At 40.6% G+C, this 15,834-nt stretch overlaps 1 protein-coding gene across 2 annotated transcripts in view; it reads left to right on the top strand.

Annotated features, from left to right (window-relative positions):
• The window catches only part of nphp4 (nephronophthisis 4), a 228,977-nt gene that overhangs the window by 138,509 nt on the left and 74,634 nt on the right, over positions 1-15,834 (top strand). For both annotated transcript variants that reach the window (XM_049581243.1, XM_049581242.1), the window contains 3 exons: positions 6,655-6,812; positions 9,911-10,102; positions 14,554-14,741. In XM_049581243.1, the coding sequence (XP_049437200.1) occupies positions 6,655-6,812; positions 9,911-10,102; positions 14,554-14,741 (538 nt within the window). The remainder of the gene's footprint in view (positions 1-6,654; positions 6,813-9,910; positions 10,103-14,553; positions 14,742-15,834) is intronic.

The raw sequence follows: 15,834 nt of genomic DNA, 5'->3' as shown, positions 1-15,834 counted from the left end.
ATTCATGGGGCGTGATCCTATTCTGTCCAAAGTCTCAATGAGTAAAAGGAAAATATTAAAATTCTTCTCAGAAAGAGAGAATGAGCATATTCCTCAAAGTGTTGAACTCCTGAATTTATCCAGTAGTTAATTTCGATTTTGTATGGATTATCCCATAATATCCCAGTTATGATTTTTAATGCTCTCTACACTCAAGATGTAACATTTTCGTTTTGTACATAGACTAGGAGTAAAGATAAATATAGTCTAATATAATATAATATAGGGTTTGTAAAGCGTCCAGATTTAGGCTTTTATTTGTTTAATTTCAGGCATATTTTCAACAAACACAATTATAGACATAAATAGAATATAAAATATAACATCAAACACCAGTTTAACACAAATTTTATTGGGGATCCACTCAAATGACCATCTGTGGGTCCCTCAGACAACATTAAACAGGTTAAGAGTCTAGAACAGGACTAGGCAACATGTGGCTCCGGAGCCACATGTGGCCCTTTAGCCCCTGTCCAGTGGCTCCTTGAGCCTTTGAGAAAAGAAGTCTATGGAAATTCATTCTATGAATCCAAATGTTGCCTAACCTCAATAGCAGTGGCTGGTTAGCTATGGATGCCAAATCCAAAAAAGTAAATTGAATGAAATAGAGAATGTAGTAGTGCATGGACAGATTTGTTTGCTCTCACTGCCAGCTCTGCAAAATGTAAGTACCAAATAATCATAAATAGTGCCCTGCACAGTGTCCACCTTATGGTAAAACATATTAACAAATGTTAATTTAGACACAATAGGCTATGTTACCTTGATTATAAGGCTGAGACATATTTTGCAGCTCCACACAGATTTTTTAAAAGCCAATTTTGGTCAAGAATGGCTCTATTAATTGCAAAGGTTGTAGACCCCTGGTCTAGAATCCCTTCATCCATATGTGTGTTAATCACTTGCTTGAACCACCTCAGCTGACACCTTTCAATGTGAAGCAGCAGTGTTTTTACTGTTGACTTGTTCCAGTTGCTTGTAACTGCAGTCTAATTCTTTTGGTCATTAACCAAAGCTCATGACCGTACCATACCATGCTCCCTCTCTACAGTCTGGTCCCCAACTGGAGCAGACTCTCTGGAAGTCAGCAGAAAGTATGCTTGAGGCCCTTGCGGACATGATGAATTATGCATCAGGACAGCCTTCGGCACTTTGGACTTCACAAGTCAATGAGTCTGCAAGTGTGGGGATGTCTGGACATTTGGATTCAGCCTCTAACTATAGTTTGTAGGGATGTAGTTGTAGTTACAGTGACTATAATTCAGTTATCTGGTCGTTAAACAAACGTGGAACACATCATGTGTATACAGTAAATCATTGTCTCGTTTCTTCATTCCACTTTCTTTGTTAAGTTTTCTTCAGTCCCATTTGTTATCACAGTGGATTGTGGGGCTTTTGCAGAGCTGTTCTGGCCTGTCCACCTGCTTTTACGCCTCAGCACAGCTAAGAAGGACTTTGCTCATATTCTAACTAGACAGCACTAGCTTTAATGGGTTTTCTCCCATATTTCATGCTCGAAATCCATATAGCCTAAGCTATGAATCATATTGCAGGAATAATCCAGGAATTGTGGATCAGGCTTACTGGAGATAACAATATAATCAGACGCACAATATGGCTGAAAGAAGGCACAATTCAATTTGGTTTTGAAAGACTGACTAGGTTGTGCTGCGGTAGAACTGTCAGAACAACTTATCTGTTTCTTACTGTATATACAGTATTAGGGGTGTAACGGTACGCAGAAGTCACACTTTGGTTCCTACCCCAGTTTAGGAGTCACAGCGAAAATAAACAAAATGCATAAGGATACGTTTCTTTTCATTTTATTTGAACAAACATAAATGCAAGTCTCAAAGAAATAAAATCCTCTTTCTGGGGATGAAGTAGCATTTCCCCACTGGAATTCTTGGTAAACCATTTTCATTATAAAAATAAGGAACGTATTAAACACTTCTTTATTGCAAGTGCAGGATACAGACTGGATGGTGATAAAAAGGTTTATTGCCCCAAGGGATGGTAAGGGGGAGTGGTGGTAAGGGACGGGAGTCCAGGGTCTGTGGGGAGGAATGGAGGCGGCTCAAATGAGACTGGTGTGGGCAGACGGGGAAGGGAAGTGAAGTGAGCAGGTGAAGCTGGCAGGCAGGTGAGTGATGATCCTGGAGCAAAGGAGAACACAGGTTAAGAGGGCACGAAAAAACACAAGGAAACAAAAACACAAATAATGAACTAAGCCAGCCATGAGGTGTATGTACCACAAAGGTTGAACAACAATCTGGCGGTGAGTGGTCGGAGAGGCAGGGAAGAAATACGGCATGCGGATGAGCTGATGAGAGACAGGTGAGTATGATGGACCGAGCCTGGTAAAATAGAAACATTGTCACTGCAGACTGTAATAAACTTTCCATAAATTAAAATCTATCTCTCCGTTTGTTAGAGGCTCTGTTTTAAAACCAGTGGAAATAGAGCTCTGGAACAAAAACCTGCAACAGCATATAGGCTACTCTTTTTTTTACCTGAGACTGTGGACTTCCATGGATACTATTCTTCTTTAGAGATCTGATTGGTCAGGGGTCGGGATGTTAACAGGTTGTGATCCGATTCTGTGTTGTGAAGTTAACCTGCTCCGGAGCAGGATAGCTGCTCAGCATAAGTTACCACAATAATTTATCCTGGTAAAAAGAGAACCAGCTTCGTAGTACTGAAAACCCAGAGTTAACCCTGAAGTTACTTTGCTAACTCCAAATCCTGCTCCATAGTACAGGCCTCAGGGACAAGGAAAGGGGAAGAACAAGGAAACAATACTGACAATTGGTTAGTCATACAACTCCATTTAAAAAAACAAAAACAAAAAAAAAACTATTCCTTAAAGGGTCACATTGTGTTTTAAACATTTACTCTTAAATTCAAGTGAAGGTTTCTTGATTAGTGTTGCTTGATTCATACTGCAGCTGATACCGTACAGTGCTTTTCTGGAAATTGAAGAACACTGTCAACATTAATGCCATGGATAAGTATAATGCATTGTATCTCCAGTCCCCTGGCTGCCATTAGTTTTCAGTTTTAATACTCCAACAGTTTCTAGGACATCTTTTGTGCACATATTGAGTCATTAAATCAGCATGCTCAATCTATGGTTTTAACCTCCATTTGTCCTTGTCCTTAACCTGAACACACCTGCCTATAGAAAGCACTTTCTCATATGTCATCATGCAGCGCAGGCTTGATGGCAGCAGGTTCAGGTACAGTAAAAAGCCATTACTTTGAGCCTCTTTAACATGCTAAGGGTTCTACGTCATGCCTTTGCATCCACTAAGGTTATTATACCACAGGCTGTTTGATCAGAGGGGGAACATGGATGGTGTATGTTGCAGCATGACTTTGGTCGAGGTTATTACCAGGATGTTTGATGGAAAGCCCAATAATGCACAGCCATGCATGTCCTCTGATAGGCCAACTGAACCATGCACATGTATCAGAGAGCAGGAAAAAAAACACTTGACTGGAAAATGACACCATTAGCACTCCTTAGCTAATTATCTGTGCTAATACCCCTCCAGCTGCGTGTCTGTCAATGACAAGAAGAGGGGATTAATGTTTGCCACTAAACATTTAGAAATGTTGAACTGATCCACAGGCATTAACAGTTCTTTTTCTTTCGCTAAATAGCAGATTTTGTGAAGGAGAAAGAAAAATTGGATAACAAGCTAAACAAAAGAATATCAGCTATTCAGTTGCAGATTAAATGCAAGACTGCCTCAAAGTCAAAACATAAACAATATGTTGTTGGCATTTAAACCATCACAATGATGTCATCAGTCCTGTTTGCTTTTACCTAAATCAAAATTAGTAAGTGACTATCAATGGCACTTTGGTTTAATTAAAAGTTACCACAGCTGAGCTCATTCTTTTAGCAAGAAGGGAAGCAAATGTTTCACAGAAAATACAACATCTTCACACAATAAAAATGAAGTTCCGCTTTACTGTATGGGTCCTTGGAAGTTTCCAAAAGGAATGATGTAAATTGGTACTAGTTGTGGAAAACATCCTTGAAACAGAAGCTCCTTTTGACGAAAGCAAATATTCATTAGTGCAACCAAAAGATGTTTATGTTATTTTTAAAGGAGAAGGCCAATACTTTATTTTATTTTATTTTATTTTATTTTATTATTAACAAATCCCACATAATGAATTGATCCCAAAACCTATTGTCTGTGTATCCAGAGCCTGACCTAAGGCTACATTTGAACTGGCAGGGTTTCCTTGAACTCTTGAACCCACGAATCTCCCCTGAACTTAAGAAGGCTTTACTCCAAGTTAATGTTTTTTTTCCCTTACAATCACTGTGCTCCTTTGAATTAAATCTGAGTATTTGTCTCTTTAAGGAAAAGGACAACAAATCACCACATGTATATACAGGTACATCAAAATGTTAACTGTACCATTATTAGTTTATGTGTATCAGATAATTAGTAAAAATATTTGTAAAGAAAAACAAAAAAGAAACCAATATATATCAGTATGTGATTTCTTAACTCTCATATTGACTTAGTTTTCAACTAGCGTATACATTTTTCAGTGGCCCCATCTGGCTACTACTATGGAAAATGTCTGGGGTGCCACTGATGCCATATTTCTCTGTTGTTGTCCACCAACTATTGAAACACTTTAATGAACCACACTGTTACTAGATGACATTTCCTTCAATGTCATGAACATGGGCTCTGTATAATACTTTGAGTCAATCCACATACACAGCCTTGTTGCCATAAATAGTAACTTATACGAGAAATTATCGTGTGTTAAAGGGCTAGTGTGAAGGATTTAGTGGCATCTAGTGGTGAGGTTGCAGAGCTTATTTTTGTTTATTTGTTTATTTTATTTGGATCCCCATTAGCAGCTGCACAGCAGCCGCTAATCTTCCTGGGGTCCTTCCTGGTTCCTATGTATGCAGGTGCAAAAACAGGAATGGCTCTATCTGGAGCCAGTGTTTGGTTTGTCTGTTCTTGGGGACTGTAGAAACAACATGGTCAACTCTGTGGATGAGGACTCGCTGTGTATGCAGATATAAATGGTTCATTTTTAAGGTAGTGAAAACGTAGCGATTTATATTTTTAGGTGATTATAAACTCATGAAAACACTGTTATAAACACGATATTCCATTTCCGTGAATAAATATTCCTCTAAATTCTACACACTGGGCCTTTAATAATCCACAGATCATCCAATAAATGCACTATTTACTCCTGTTTGAATAATGTTTTCTAAAAACTTAAGTGCCCAGCTGTTTTGGGACATTACTTGCAAACAAATGGAGAAGTACTGAGAGATGGATTAACACATTGCTTGTTTTGGTCTTCTCATGTGATTTGCCAACAGACAATTTAGAACGGCCGTTTAAAACACAGTGACGGGCAGGTTGCACTGTCTGAGCTGATTTATCTCTTTACAATCAGATATTCTGTCCTCCAGTTGCTTGAGAAATTGCATTGGCACACCTGACCACTTTCTCTCAGGGATGTATTGTCTTTTTGTCAAGTTTATTTTTAGAGCTTTTTTTTTTTTTTAACAAACAGGTGTGTCATTGAGGTCCTTGTAGAAAAGAAGGGACACAAAAGCAGCTAAAATTCAGTGTTGTAACATTAGCAATAAAACAGTTCAACACAAAAGACACATGTGGTGAGTAATAGCCAGGTGGACATCTCAAAATTCAAACCAACAGACTGTAATTAATGATTTTATAATTGGTATAGCAGCTTGTGGGGAGTAATTGAAAAGTTACACCTTCTGCCTCAGACGTCTCCTGGTTTTCCACACATCACTTTTAAATAAGAATAACAGAGCACAGTTTGTGATATTCGCACGTCATACTGTTCATCTTTCACTGCCAGACATGTTGATTTACAGTTGTTTGTTCCAAATAAATTACAATCAAGGAAAGTTGTCTACTGCAGCTTTAAACACTGACTCACATCCTGATATATGCTATGACGATGCTCAGCACTGAGTGGACCACCGAGAGGAGAGTGTCGGGGGCTAAACATTGTACATTGATGGACAGGGCTATTTAATGGCTTGTAACTTAGAGATGGGCACTCAGAGTCAATGCAGGCATTCACAAGGACTGAATAGATGTACAACAGGCATATGGCCACTGTGTATTGAAGAAGTGCAGGTTGGAGCAGCCGGAGTATTAGGCCATTTCCAGAATCAAATCTGACAACTGCACCACTAGCTCTATCTATCACTGCCATGTCCAGTTGCTCTAAGCCAACATGACACAGTCTTACTGTTTATGTAATTTTGCTGCATTCGGCTGTCAGTTAAGTCCTTCTTGGATTCCTTTCTGTTGGTAACTGAGTGGTGCAGTCGGGTCATGTTTCTGCACTTTCCTTTTCCCCCCACACTTCTTAGTTTTACATGCGTCTCATACACGGAAACATCAGCCTGAACTGCAGACACCTTTTCTTTAGTTTTCCTGGCCTCTTCATAGATTTCAACTATAAACACTCCCCATAAGTATTCAAATGTGTTCTCCTTGGCAGTTTTAAAATCATCTTTTCATTTCTAAGCTACTGACAAATCATTCCTGTATGTGTCATCCTGCATTGGTACAGGCCTGCTCAGGTGTCAGCAACATTGCCCATCTGGAGATGGATCTTCAGCGGGAAGGGACTGGGTCACCTTCAGCTCAGGATGAAGGAGACCAACTTCAGGAGCTGCCCTTCACCCCTGTCCATGCCCCTGTCATCACCCTGGGGATGAATGTGCCTAGGTAAGCCCCCTCTATTGTCTACTTCAGGCATGCTGCAAAAATGGAGGGTTTTATTCAATAAAAAGCGTTTGTGACAGTTTTTATTAAAGTTGTGATGTACTAATACAATAAGGTCAGAAAAAAAACTATTGAAAATCCCTAGTATAGTGCATTGAAGTGTCTTGAAACCAAAAAATGTCATTTTAACATTCAGTAATAGCTGCATGGTAAGAGCTGAAAAGTATAACAAGTAGAAAGCCAAATGGACAAAGGATTAAGTGATGGATTTTGTTTTATCTTATTATGCTGTAATACATTACTTGTAAATGGCTTTTACTCCGAGAGTAACACAGGACAGCCTTCATAAAGTATGTTGGATGTTATTTCTCTAAAGGAGGCCCATTAGGCTTGTCTTTAGGTTCATACTTGTATTTTGGGGTTGTACTAACATGCTTAAATGCTTTAATGTGCCAAAAAAAGACTTCATTTTCCTCATACTGTCTGTGCGGGAACACTTGTATTCATCTAATGTCTGCGAGGCTCCTTTTTAGCACCTGTCTCTCTAAGCCCCCCCTCCTGAAAACTCAGTCTGTTCTGATTAGTCAGCGTTTCCAGGTCTTTGTCATCTCGGCATCTCTGCACCAAAATGCAGCCAGGGAAATGACATAATGATGTAAAGGAGTATTACAGCACTTTCTAGCATGAAAAAAATCACAAATAACAGTTTGTAAACCAAAGTCTTCACAATTAGACATGTTATTGCAGGAATATGTTTTGAAATTAACATTGCCAACCAAGAATATATCTTTCCCTCATGTTAGCATATAGCTACATGTAGCACTTGTAGTGACGTGTCTGGAGCAGATGACCATACAGCTGATGCCACCTTGCCTTAAAAGGTCTGAAGCCTGACTTTTCTGCTCACAGAAATTACTTCAGTACATGTTGACGTCATTGAAACGTTGGCCGTGTTTGTTGTGAACATCCGATTTTGTAACATTTTATATAAAACAGAAAATAGGGAAAAGCATACGTACCCTTTGAACGTGTTATTTTGTGGCATCCTTTGTCATGCTTCCCTGTTTGCCTCTGAATCATCATTACTCACGCTAAGGGTAGACATTTGCATAAGCTGAACTAAATCCAGTATCTGGGATCATTCTGCTCTATGAAACCCAAAGCTATCCCTGATGCTGTGTGAGAAATGAGTAATATACCACTCTTTATATATGTTGGTGTTGGCATCAGCTGTGTGATATGGATTGCAACAAGAGAGGCAGCTATTATTTGTGAAACAGTAAGCAGTGGTCAGTATATTGCTCGATGATTATAATGTGTAGCCTTGAAAATCTATTGGATTGGAATTGAATTGTTAGTCAGCGCTTTAGTGTGAAAAGGATGTTCTAGTGTATATGAAACTAGTATGATTTAGCCACCTGGCTACAGTTTCTGGTGTGGCTGACCTCTTAATTGCAGCACAGAAGTGTGACATGAGTGATGCTAATGCTTGATGGGAGACATTATTGGATTAAACCACTTTAAAGATCCTTTTAACACGTGATTGTTTTATCGGGTCCAGTATCTCTCCGTGAACACAAGTACAGTCCTTCATTACCACAATGGTTCACTGTCTGGCTATCTACAGAAGGATATTGATCGGCTCACTAATTGGCAGCATGTGTTCACTTGGTAGCGTAGCCGTGTTGTCAGTAAACAGGAGAATTCAACTCTGAGCCAATTTAAAGAAATCGTTTTGTCAGCCTTTACATCCCACTTTGGGTAATGGTCTCAGCATTGTTTGTTTGTGTGAGAATTCGTTATCATATCCAGCTGTAAGGCGAGGGTTTTGGCTTTGATTTAGTGTTACAAAATGCAATGGAATGAGCTCAGAGTTTACACTGCGGCTAATAATAGAGTTTGGAGAGGATATCTTAATGGCAGCGGTAAAAGCGGCCAGGTCTGTTGAGGTGGGACACTGAATGCGAAAGTACACCCTGCAAATAATGGGCACAGTAACTCAAAAACAAGGCATTGCATTAGCACAGAGTGTCTGTAAATAAGCAGCTGGCATCGAAACAGTTTCCCAATCCCAGAGTTTGGATCCAGACACGATGCTGTTCAGTTCAGTGGGCTGAAACATTTCTGCCTCTTCACTCGGAGCCAAAACATCTTTTTGACTGTTTTCGGTGTGGAATGACCCACTTCTTTGAGAAGAACAATGAAGTCTAAAGAAGTTTAATTGAAGTTGCCGTGCATATCTGATTGAGCCCCCCTTTGAAATAAAAATGATGGCTTGAATATTAATCCACTCGGGCTAAATTAAGATATAACTTTGAAAGCGTGAAATTGACACAGCCGCAGAGGAAAACCCAATCGACTGTCTTCTTCACTGTTGTTGCCTTAATTAGTTTGATCAAGGCGTCATTCTTTCGCAAATGTAAAGCTGTGGGCTCCACTGTTTACCGACTGGACACAGGCAGCGTTACTGTTATGATAAGCTCAAACATTATCGTTCATTTTCCTGTGCTTGCACTTTAGCCAGCCATCTGTGCACTGTGTTTATCATACCCAGAGTGTTTGGTGTCAGCGTTGAAAGTATAAGTTATGAATGTTACCATAGTTGCAGAAAAACAGGTGGCCACTATGATTAGAGATAACTGCCAATTATGTTTGAAAATCCTGAGGGAGCGCTTTGGCACCCGCGCTCAGTCTCTCCCCTGTAAGCATTCTCGTGGTGCCGCTGCTTGACGGATATTGCTGACATCCTCATGCTGTCTGATCATTGTTTCACTACAGTTTTGTTAAGTCCAGACGGATATTGAAACTCAGGTTACCCAGAAGGTAACCATCTTGAGTCACAATGGAACTGATCCAAGATAAACGGGGCCTGAAACGATAAACAGCACGGTTTTTCACTCACATTCAGACATTTTTTCTGCCTCATTTACAACCACAAATCACCCAAGAGAGGCCGGTGCATCACAGGCTAAAACACATTACCTCCTGCTGCTCGTAAAGCATCGGGAACGGCTTTCACTGAAGTCTTTTTCAGCTTGGTGAAAGATCAATGTGTGCTCATGATTCTGGAACCTTCCCCTAATTTAACTCTTCTCCTCTAGTTCCTGCTCAGTCAGCTCCAGGAGCTCACTGGCCCATCTCTACTCTGCTGGTTTCCCTGACATCGTGGACTGTAGTGGGCAGGCAGCAGAAGTCCTGGACCCCACTGAGCCTGTGCCCTTTGACCCTCAGCGTGAAGAAACTGACCCTCTACAGGGCAACCTGCTGGTGTTCCAGTTCCTGGCATTTACAAGGTGAGGCTGCAGAGGTCACTATGAACTGAGCACTGCCTCATTGACTGCACAATATATTTGCTGTCATAGAGACCAGTACAGACTTGGCCTGTATGCTTTGATAGATTACGTGTGAAGTATGTCTGTAAGTACAATCTCTGAACTCTGTCGGTCTGATGCTGATAAAGCCTCTAGGGGCAGCAGCCTATATTTCAGGGGATCTGGTGTAGCCAGCAGATATCTGGGGAAAGACTTGCTTTTCTGATCATTGCACCGTTCATTGTTTACAGTTTAAAGAGTAACTTCAGACAGGTGCAGGTAACATTTTGGCTAATTTCTACAAACATCTGCAAACGTATAATTATAATAATACTGCTCCGACTACAAAGAGAAACAGAAACCAGAATGCTTCCAATGCCTAAATATTGTCCATTGCCTGCAGATTCTGCGTACACATACAGATATCTTTTTATAGAGATTACTTTAAATACAATGATTTAGTTTCCAGAAACGTCAGAATCATTGTTGTTACAGCCATTGTTGATCTGACAGCACTTTGCTTGCATCCTACTCCACACTGAGCCACTGGTCATTTAACTGTATACAGGAATAGATCCATCCTTTATGCATGACAGCTCCCAGCCTGCCTTGTGATTTCTCTGTTTTCTGTACTGAACTGCAGCCAAAACTGCAATGCACTTAAACCATGCATACATAAAGTCCTGTCAGTCATCCTCTACACACACACACACACACACACACACACGTCAAGTACATACCCATACACGGCACGCAGACATATGCTCGCAATTTGAAGAAAAACACATAAACACACTTCCTGTCAGCGAGGGGCTGAATTGCGCCTCTGTCAGCAGCCCATTGCAAAAACCCTGGAGCCAGCGTCCCCTCTGTCAGGGGCTGACAGTGGGAAGGATGGGCACAAGACACACCATTCTTTGTGTCCTTTTATCTTGTCATCAGCACCATCAGCAGTTTGATGAACCCAGCTCACGTCTGTCTTGTTCACCATAGACTCACCATCATGTTGCGTTGTGGGTGAAGAGACAGATCTGCTTTGTTTTCAGTTCGGATTAATATACGTAGATAAAATGTTTGGCTCTTCCTGTGTGGTAATAGATGCCATTAACTTAATGTCGATTCACCTCAGGGTGCTCAGAACTTAAGAGACGGGGAAATGATAGCAGACTCATAACACTGATTTGAATTTATATTTGATATTTCTCATGATTCTATATAATCATGTGACACAGGTGCAAAGTTTTTGCAGTTTTCAGTGAAAAGTATGAATTTTGTTGGAAGTGTAGTTTGGATCTTCACATCAACACACACCAGCTACTCTGTCACTAGTTTTTCTGTGTGTATGGTGTGTGCAATGTGTGCTTTGGATGTTGTTTGCTGACATGATGCTATGCGATGACATCAGTGGGAATTTACTACCAGCCGTCATCAAGTGCAGCAGGTGGAAATAAGTAATGGGGGAAGGAAAGAGGTATATCGTGGCTAAACAGCGACAACAAGCATCTGTTATCTTTTTACAGGCCAAAAGAAAACAGTAGAACATTACTGGGGCAACAACTATCTTTTTTAAAGTTTTTTGTCAGTTCATGTGGCAAATTTATGTGAGTTTGTTAGTCTTTGAATTTTTGGATATTAGAGAAAAATGTGCTCCACAATTTCCTAGACCAAAAGGTGACGTATCAGAAGATAGATAGATAGATAGATAGATAGATAGATAGATAGATAGATAGAGAAGATACAGTAGTGCAAATAGGCAAGTAGCAGCAATACAGTCAGTAAAAAATAAAAGAGAGCACATCTTATAAAATAATAATGTTCCCTGATGCAGTCATTCTGTGTTCAGTGCCTGTATGGCATAGGGAATAAAGGACTTCTTATATATGTTCCGGCTGGTTCTTGGGACCTTGATGGCCAGACAGGAGCAGCTTCAACCCTGGGCCACAGTAGCCAGCGCACTGGCTAGTAGTAAATAGTTCTCGTTTGGGGACAAGGTGACATCGCTAGAGAGAAGTCAGACTAAGCAAAGAGCATGAGCTGTCAGACAGGTTGTAAACAAGCCCCCAGGTTAGCCATGAGAGACAAACAGTAAAATTATTACCTAAACCAGGCATGTCCAAAGACCGACCCAGGGGCTTATGCAGCAGAATGATTTTAAATGGCCCACGGCTTGTTGTTCAAAACAACTAAATGCGGCCCACCACACAATATTGGTTAATCAATCAAGATCACTTTGCATGTTTTCCGTTCACCTCACAATGGCAAGACTGTCATACAGTTGGTAGAGATGCAAGATATAGAAAGTATGCAGGGAGAACTAAGTGTTTTCATTAATAGGCGATAAACAAGCAAATGAATGGTTACCTAACAGCACACATTTCCTGTGAGGTAGCAGTCATGGCCACAGCAAAGAAGCATAAAGTCGATCGCAAAGGCTGCTGCTTTCAGGAGCCTCAGAAAGTTGAATACCTTTTCACTTAAGGATGAAACAGTTGCGTTGGTCTCATGTGTATGGGATTTTTTTATTAATAACCTGTATGATGAGAGAAGCAGCTGGCCCCCAGATATCTTCTCATTGTCTAATCTGGCCCCCATTCAAAAAAGTTTTGGACACCCCGGTGTAAACTTCTATCAGAGTTTACAGACTGACTTTCTGGTTCCAAATTAACCTGCCTTACCATAGTAGTTGTTTGTGCACACATCATACACAGAGCATCCATTGTTTCCCCACTGAGGTTGAGCAGAGAGGTCAGTAATGACATGTTTCCTACCTCCAGCTTTCCCCAGCACAGCATCACAATCCTGTTTACTCCATACAGCGTGGCAATTAAATCAATTCCCCCTCTGCAGGCGAGTTGGAAGGAGGTTTGGTAGTAAAAACCTAGTTATATTGTAAGATTACAGCAGCAAATATATTTAAGGCCCCTGGGTAAGTTGAAACGCTATCATACTATCACTTGGAGGGAGTAAAACAAAGCAGATATTTTAATATCAAAGTATGGATTTTTACTTTAATACATGTGTTGTGAAGGTATGAGAGCTTATGTGATTCTGTTTTTTTTCTCAAGACCACCTGGAGGGAATCTGAAGTATAACCTGAGCCACATACATACATTACGAATATTTGTGGCTTGCTGTAGAGTGGGTTGAGGTTACCTCATAATTATGACAAACAGGTATGGCAGGCAGGGATTTAGGCAGCAGCAGCAGTAGCACTTAGGCAAGCGGGGAGCCTGTAGATAGGCAGTGTAATTTCTAGCTCTCACCCGGGCGCCATAATTATCAATATTGCCTGTTTACAGAATGAATATTAATGCCTGCTCCTCTGTGAAGATGGAGCACAGCGGCATCTTTAACAGTGGAATATCAGAGCAAGTGATTGACTGAGAGGTCACACACCGCTCTTATTAGATTCCACTTTGAAATCTCCATCTCTGACGGCCTGTCCGCGGTCGTGGGGGGCCTCGCAGCACTCCCTGCTTGTTTTCAAATGCCTTTTCTGTGCTCCTCATTATTGAATGCCCGATGACTGATTGCTAATCTGTTCATCAGACGGAAACAGAAAGAGGCTCATCCTGAAACTCACTCATTATTTAATATGCTCGGTGCTAAATCGAGTGCTTGCAGGCTCACCGGGACTTTTTGTGGGCCATCAGCAGTTTGAAATGTGTGTTTAGATCTGTGTACGTGTGTGTGAAATCACACTCAGAGGGTGGTTTGTGTGAAAAGGAATACACAACACCAGGAGGTTCTCTTAGTCACAAAGAGTTTTTTTTCTCCATAGGAGTCCTACCGAACAAAAACTACATTCAATGATTCCCTTTGTGTTAACGGAATAAAACCACATTTATACACTTATTTTTGACACAAATAGACAAGCCTTCCTGTCCTCCACAGATCTAATAGCTACTTTTCATGATGTCTTAAGTTTTAAGAAGGAGCCAAGCCATCCACTTATAATAAATCAAAGGTGTAGTGCTGAGTTTGTACCCACTCAATCAGCAGTCCAATTTATAGCCGCTTTTAAAGTGTGATTTACCACCTTAAGTCCTAATCCTCATTTTTATTATTGGGTTTTACTTTTAAGTAGCTGTAAAGCTGAATTACCGGCTCTGCTCGGACGTGCAAGACATGCATATTTGATTTTTTTATTTTCTGGAATTGTCTCAGGTAAATCATTAGCTCAATGTGATTTACTCTTCTAGGTTTTTAATGACATTGTCAAACATTAATTTTCAGACATGCATACCACTCGACTCCCCACGTAGATTTTGTAATAAAAATATCACAGTTGGTGTTAAATTAACAATACTCAGCGTAGTAAATCAATCACTCACGCGTCTATTTACATGCAGCATTGCCATATTGCTTTTACATATTGCACTATGAGTGATTATTATTTTCTCAATAATCATCAACCTCTTGTCTCTTGCCAGAATACCGACGGCAGGTGTTGGTCCTGATTGGCCGGCAAACATTTACCTCACCTTCCAGTTCTATCGCTTCTCACCAGTCACATCGCAGCAGCTCACACTACTGACCAGTGACAAGGTTCAGCAGAAAGCTAGCGCTCCACTTCCCTGTGTCCTGGCCTCCATCAACAAAGACGGCACTGTCAACTCTGGTAAGGATCCACCGCTGGTGGAGGGAAAAAAAAAAAAATACTGCTCATTTTCTCACTGAAATGCCTCATGCCTTCAGCTGGTCTCTGTGCATCTCGCCAGGAAACATTTAGGATGAATGAAACTGGTCCTGGAAAACAGTTTGAATGCACTTTGAGCATTTTAAAGGAAACGTGTAATTTAAGTGGACAAAAGAGTTTGAATTCGTATATATTTATTTCTTACCTTGTCGTCAGCCATTGACTTTTATTGGTAGTAGCATGGTTTGAAACTACAGGGACTTCACAGTGAATAACATGTTATGTCATCAGTGCATGATAATATGTTTGAACAGACACATTCATGCTGTTTATGGTGCGTTCTTGTCCATGTTGGAAGGTGGGAGAATGCATCCATCTATGAAAAAATATATTGTATGCATTCGAAAACACATGTAAATCCCTTCCATTGATTACACAGTGTCAGAGTTGTGTATCTGCTCCAGATTCTGGATATAAGCCGAACTGTGATTTATTTTCCTGCTCTACAGATCAACATCGTACAATCAGTGCCTACAAACTGTGAGCTCGTTCCATGATGCTCCGTGATGTTCTCTGATGCTGAGGCACTTCTCTTTCAATCAGCTGAGCGGGCGCTGATTGATGTCAAGTCTATTCATGTAGCAACTAATGAAATGGAAGAGATATTACAGCTTCTGACGGAGCGTGATATTGAGCACACAAACAATCCCCCCCCCCCCGTTCATACGCCTACCCACATTCTCCATTCCCCAGACACACACTTCAGTCTAACTCAGTCAATATTTCTCTGTCTGTCTCTGCGTCTCTCTCAGTCTATATCATCCAGTGTGCACTTCCACAAATCCCTCCTACATTCAGACAGATCCTTCTATATATATTCTGAGGCTGGGAGCCTTTTCACCTCTTTACTCATGACTGCTGAATTACCAAAGCTTCCCGCTCTCATTTAAAGGATTAAGCACTACTGTTAACATTTAACAGTTTGTTCATTCACTGCTTCTCTTAGTGTTTTCTTAATTGTTTTCTTCGATATTGAAATGTGGCTCATCTGTTTATGTACAACTAAGAAGGAAGG

Source organism: Epinephelus fuscoguttatus, linkage group LG7 (genome assembly GCF_011397635.1).
Source record: "Epinephelus fuscoguttatus linkage group LG7, E.fuscoguttatus.final_Chr_v1".
Classification (NCBI taxonomy): domain Eukaryota; kingdom Metazoa; phylum Chordata; class Actinopteri; order Perciformes; family Serranidae; genus Epinephelus; species Epinephelus fuscoguttatus.
This window is presented reverse-complemented; position numbering and strand designations above follow the sequence as displayed.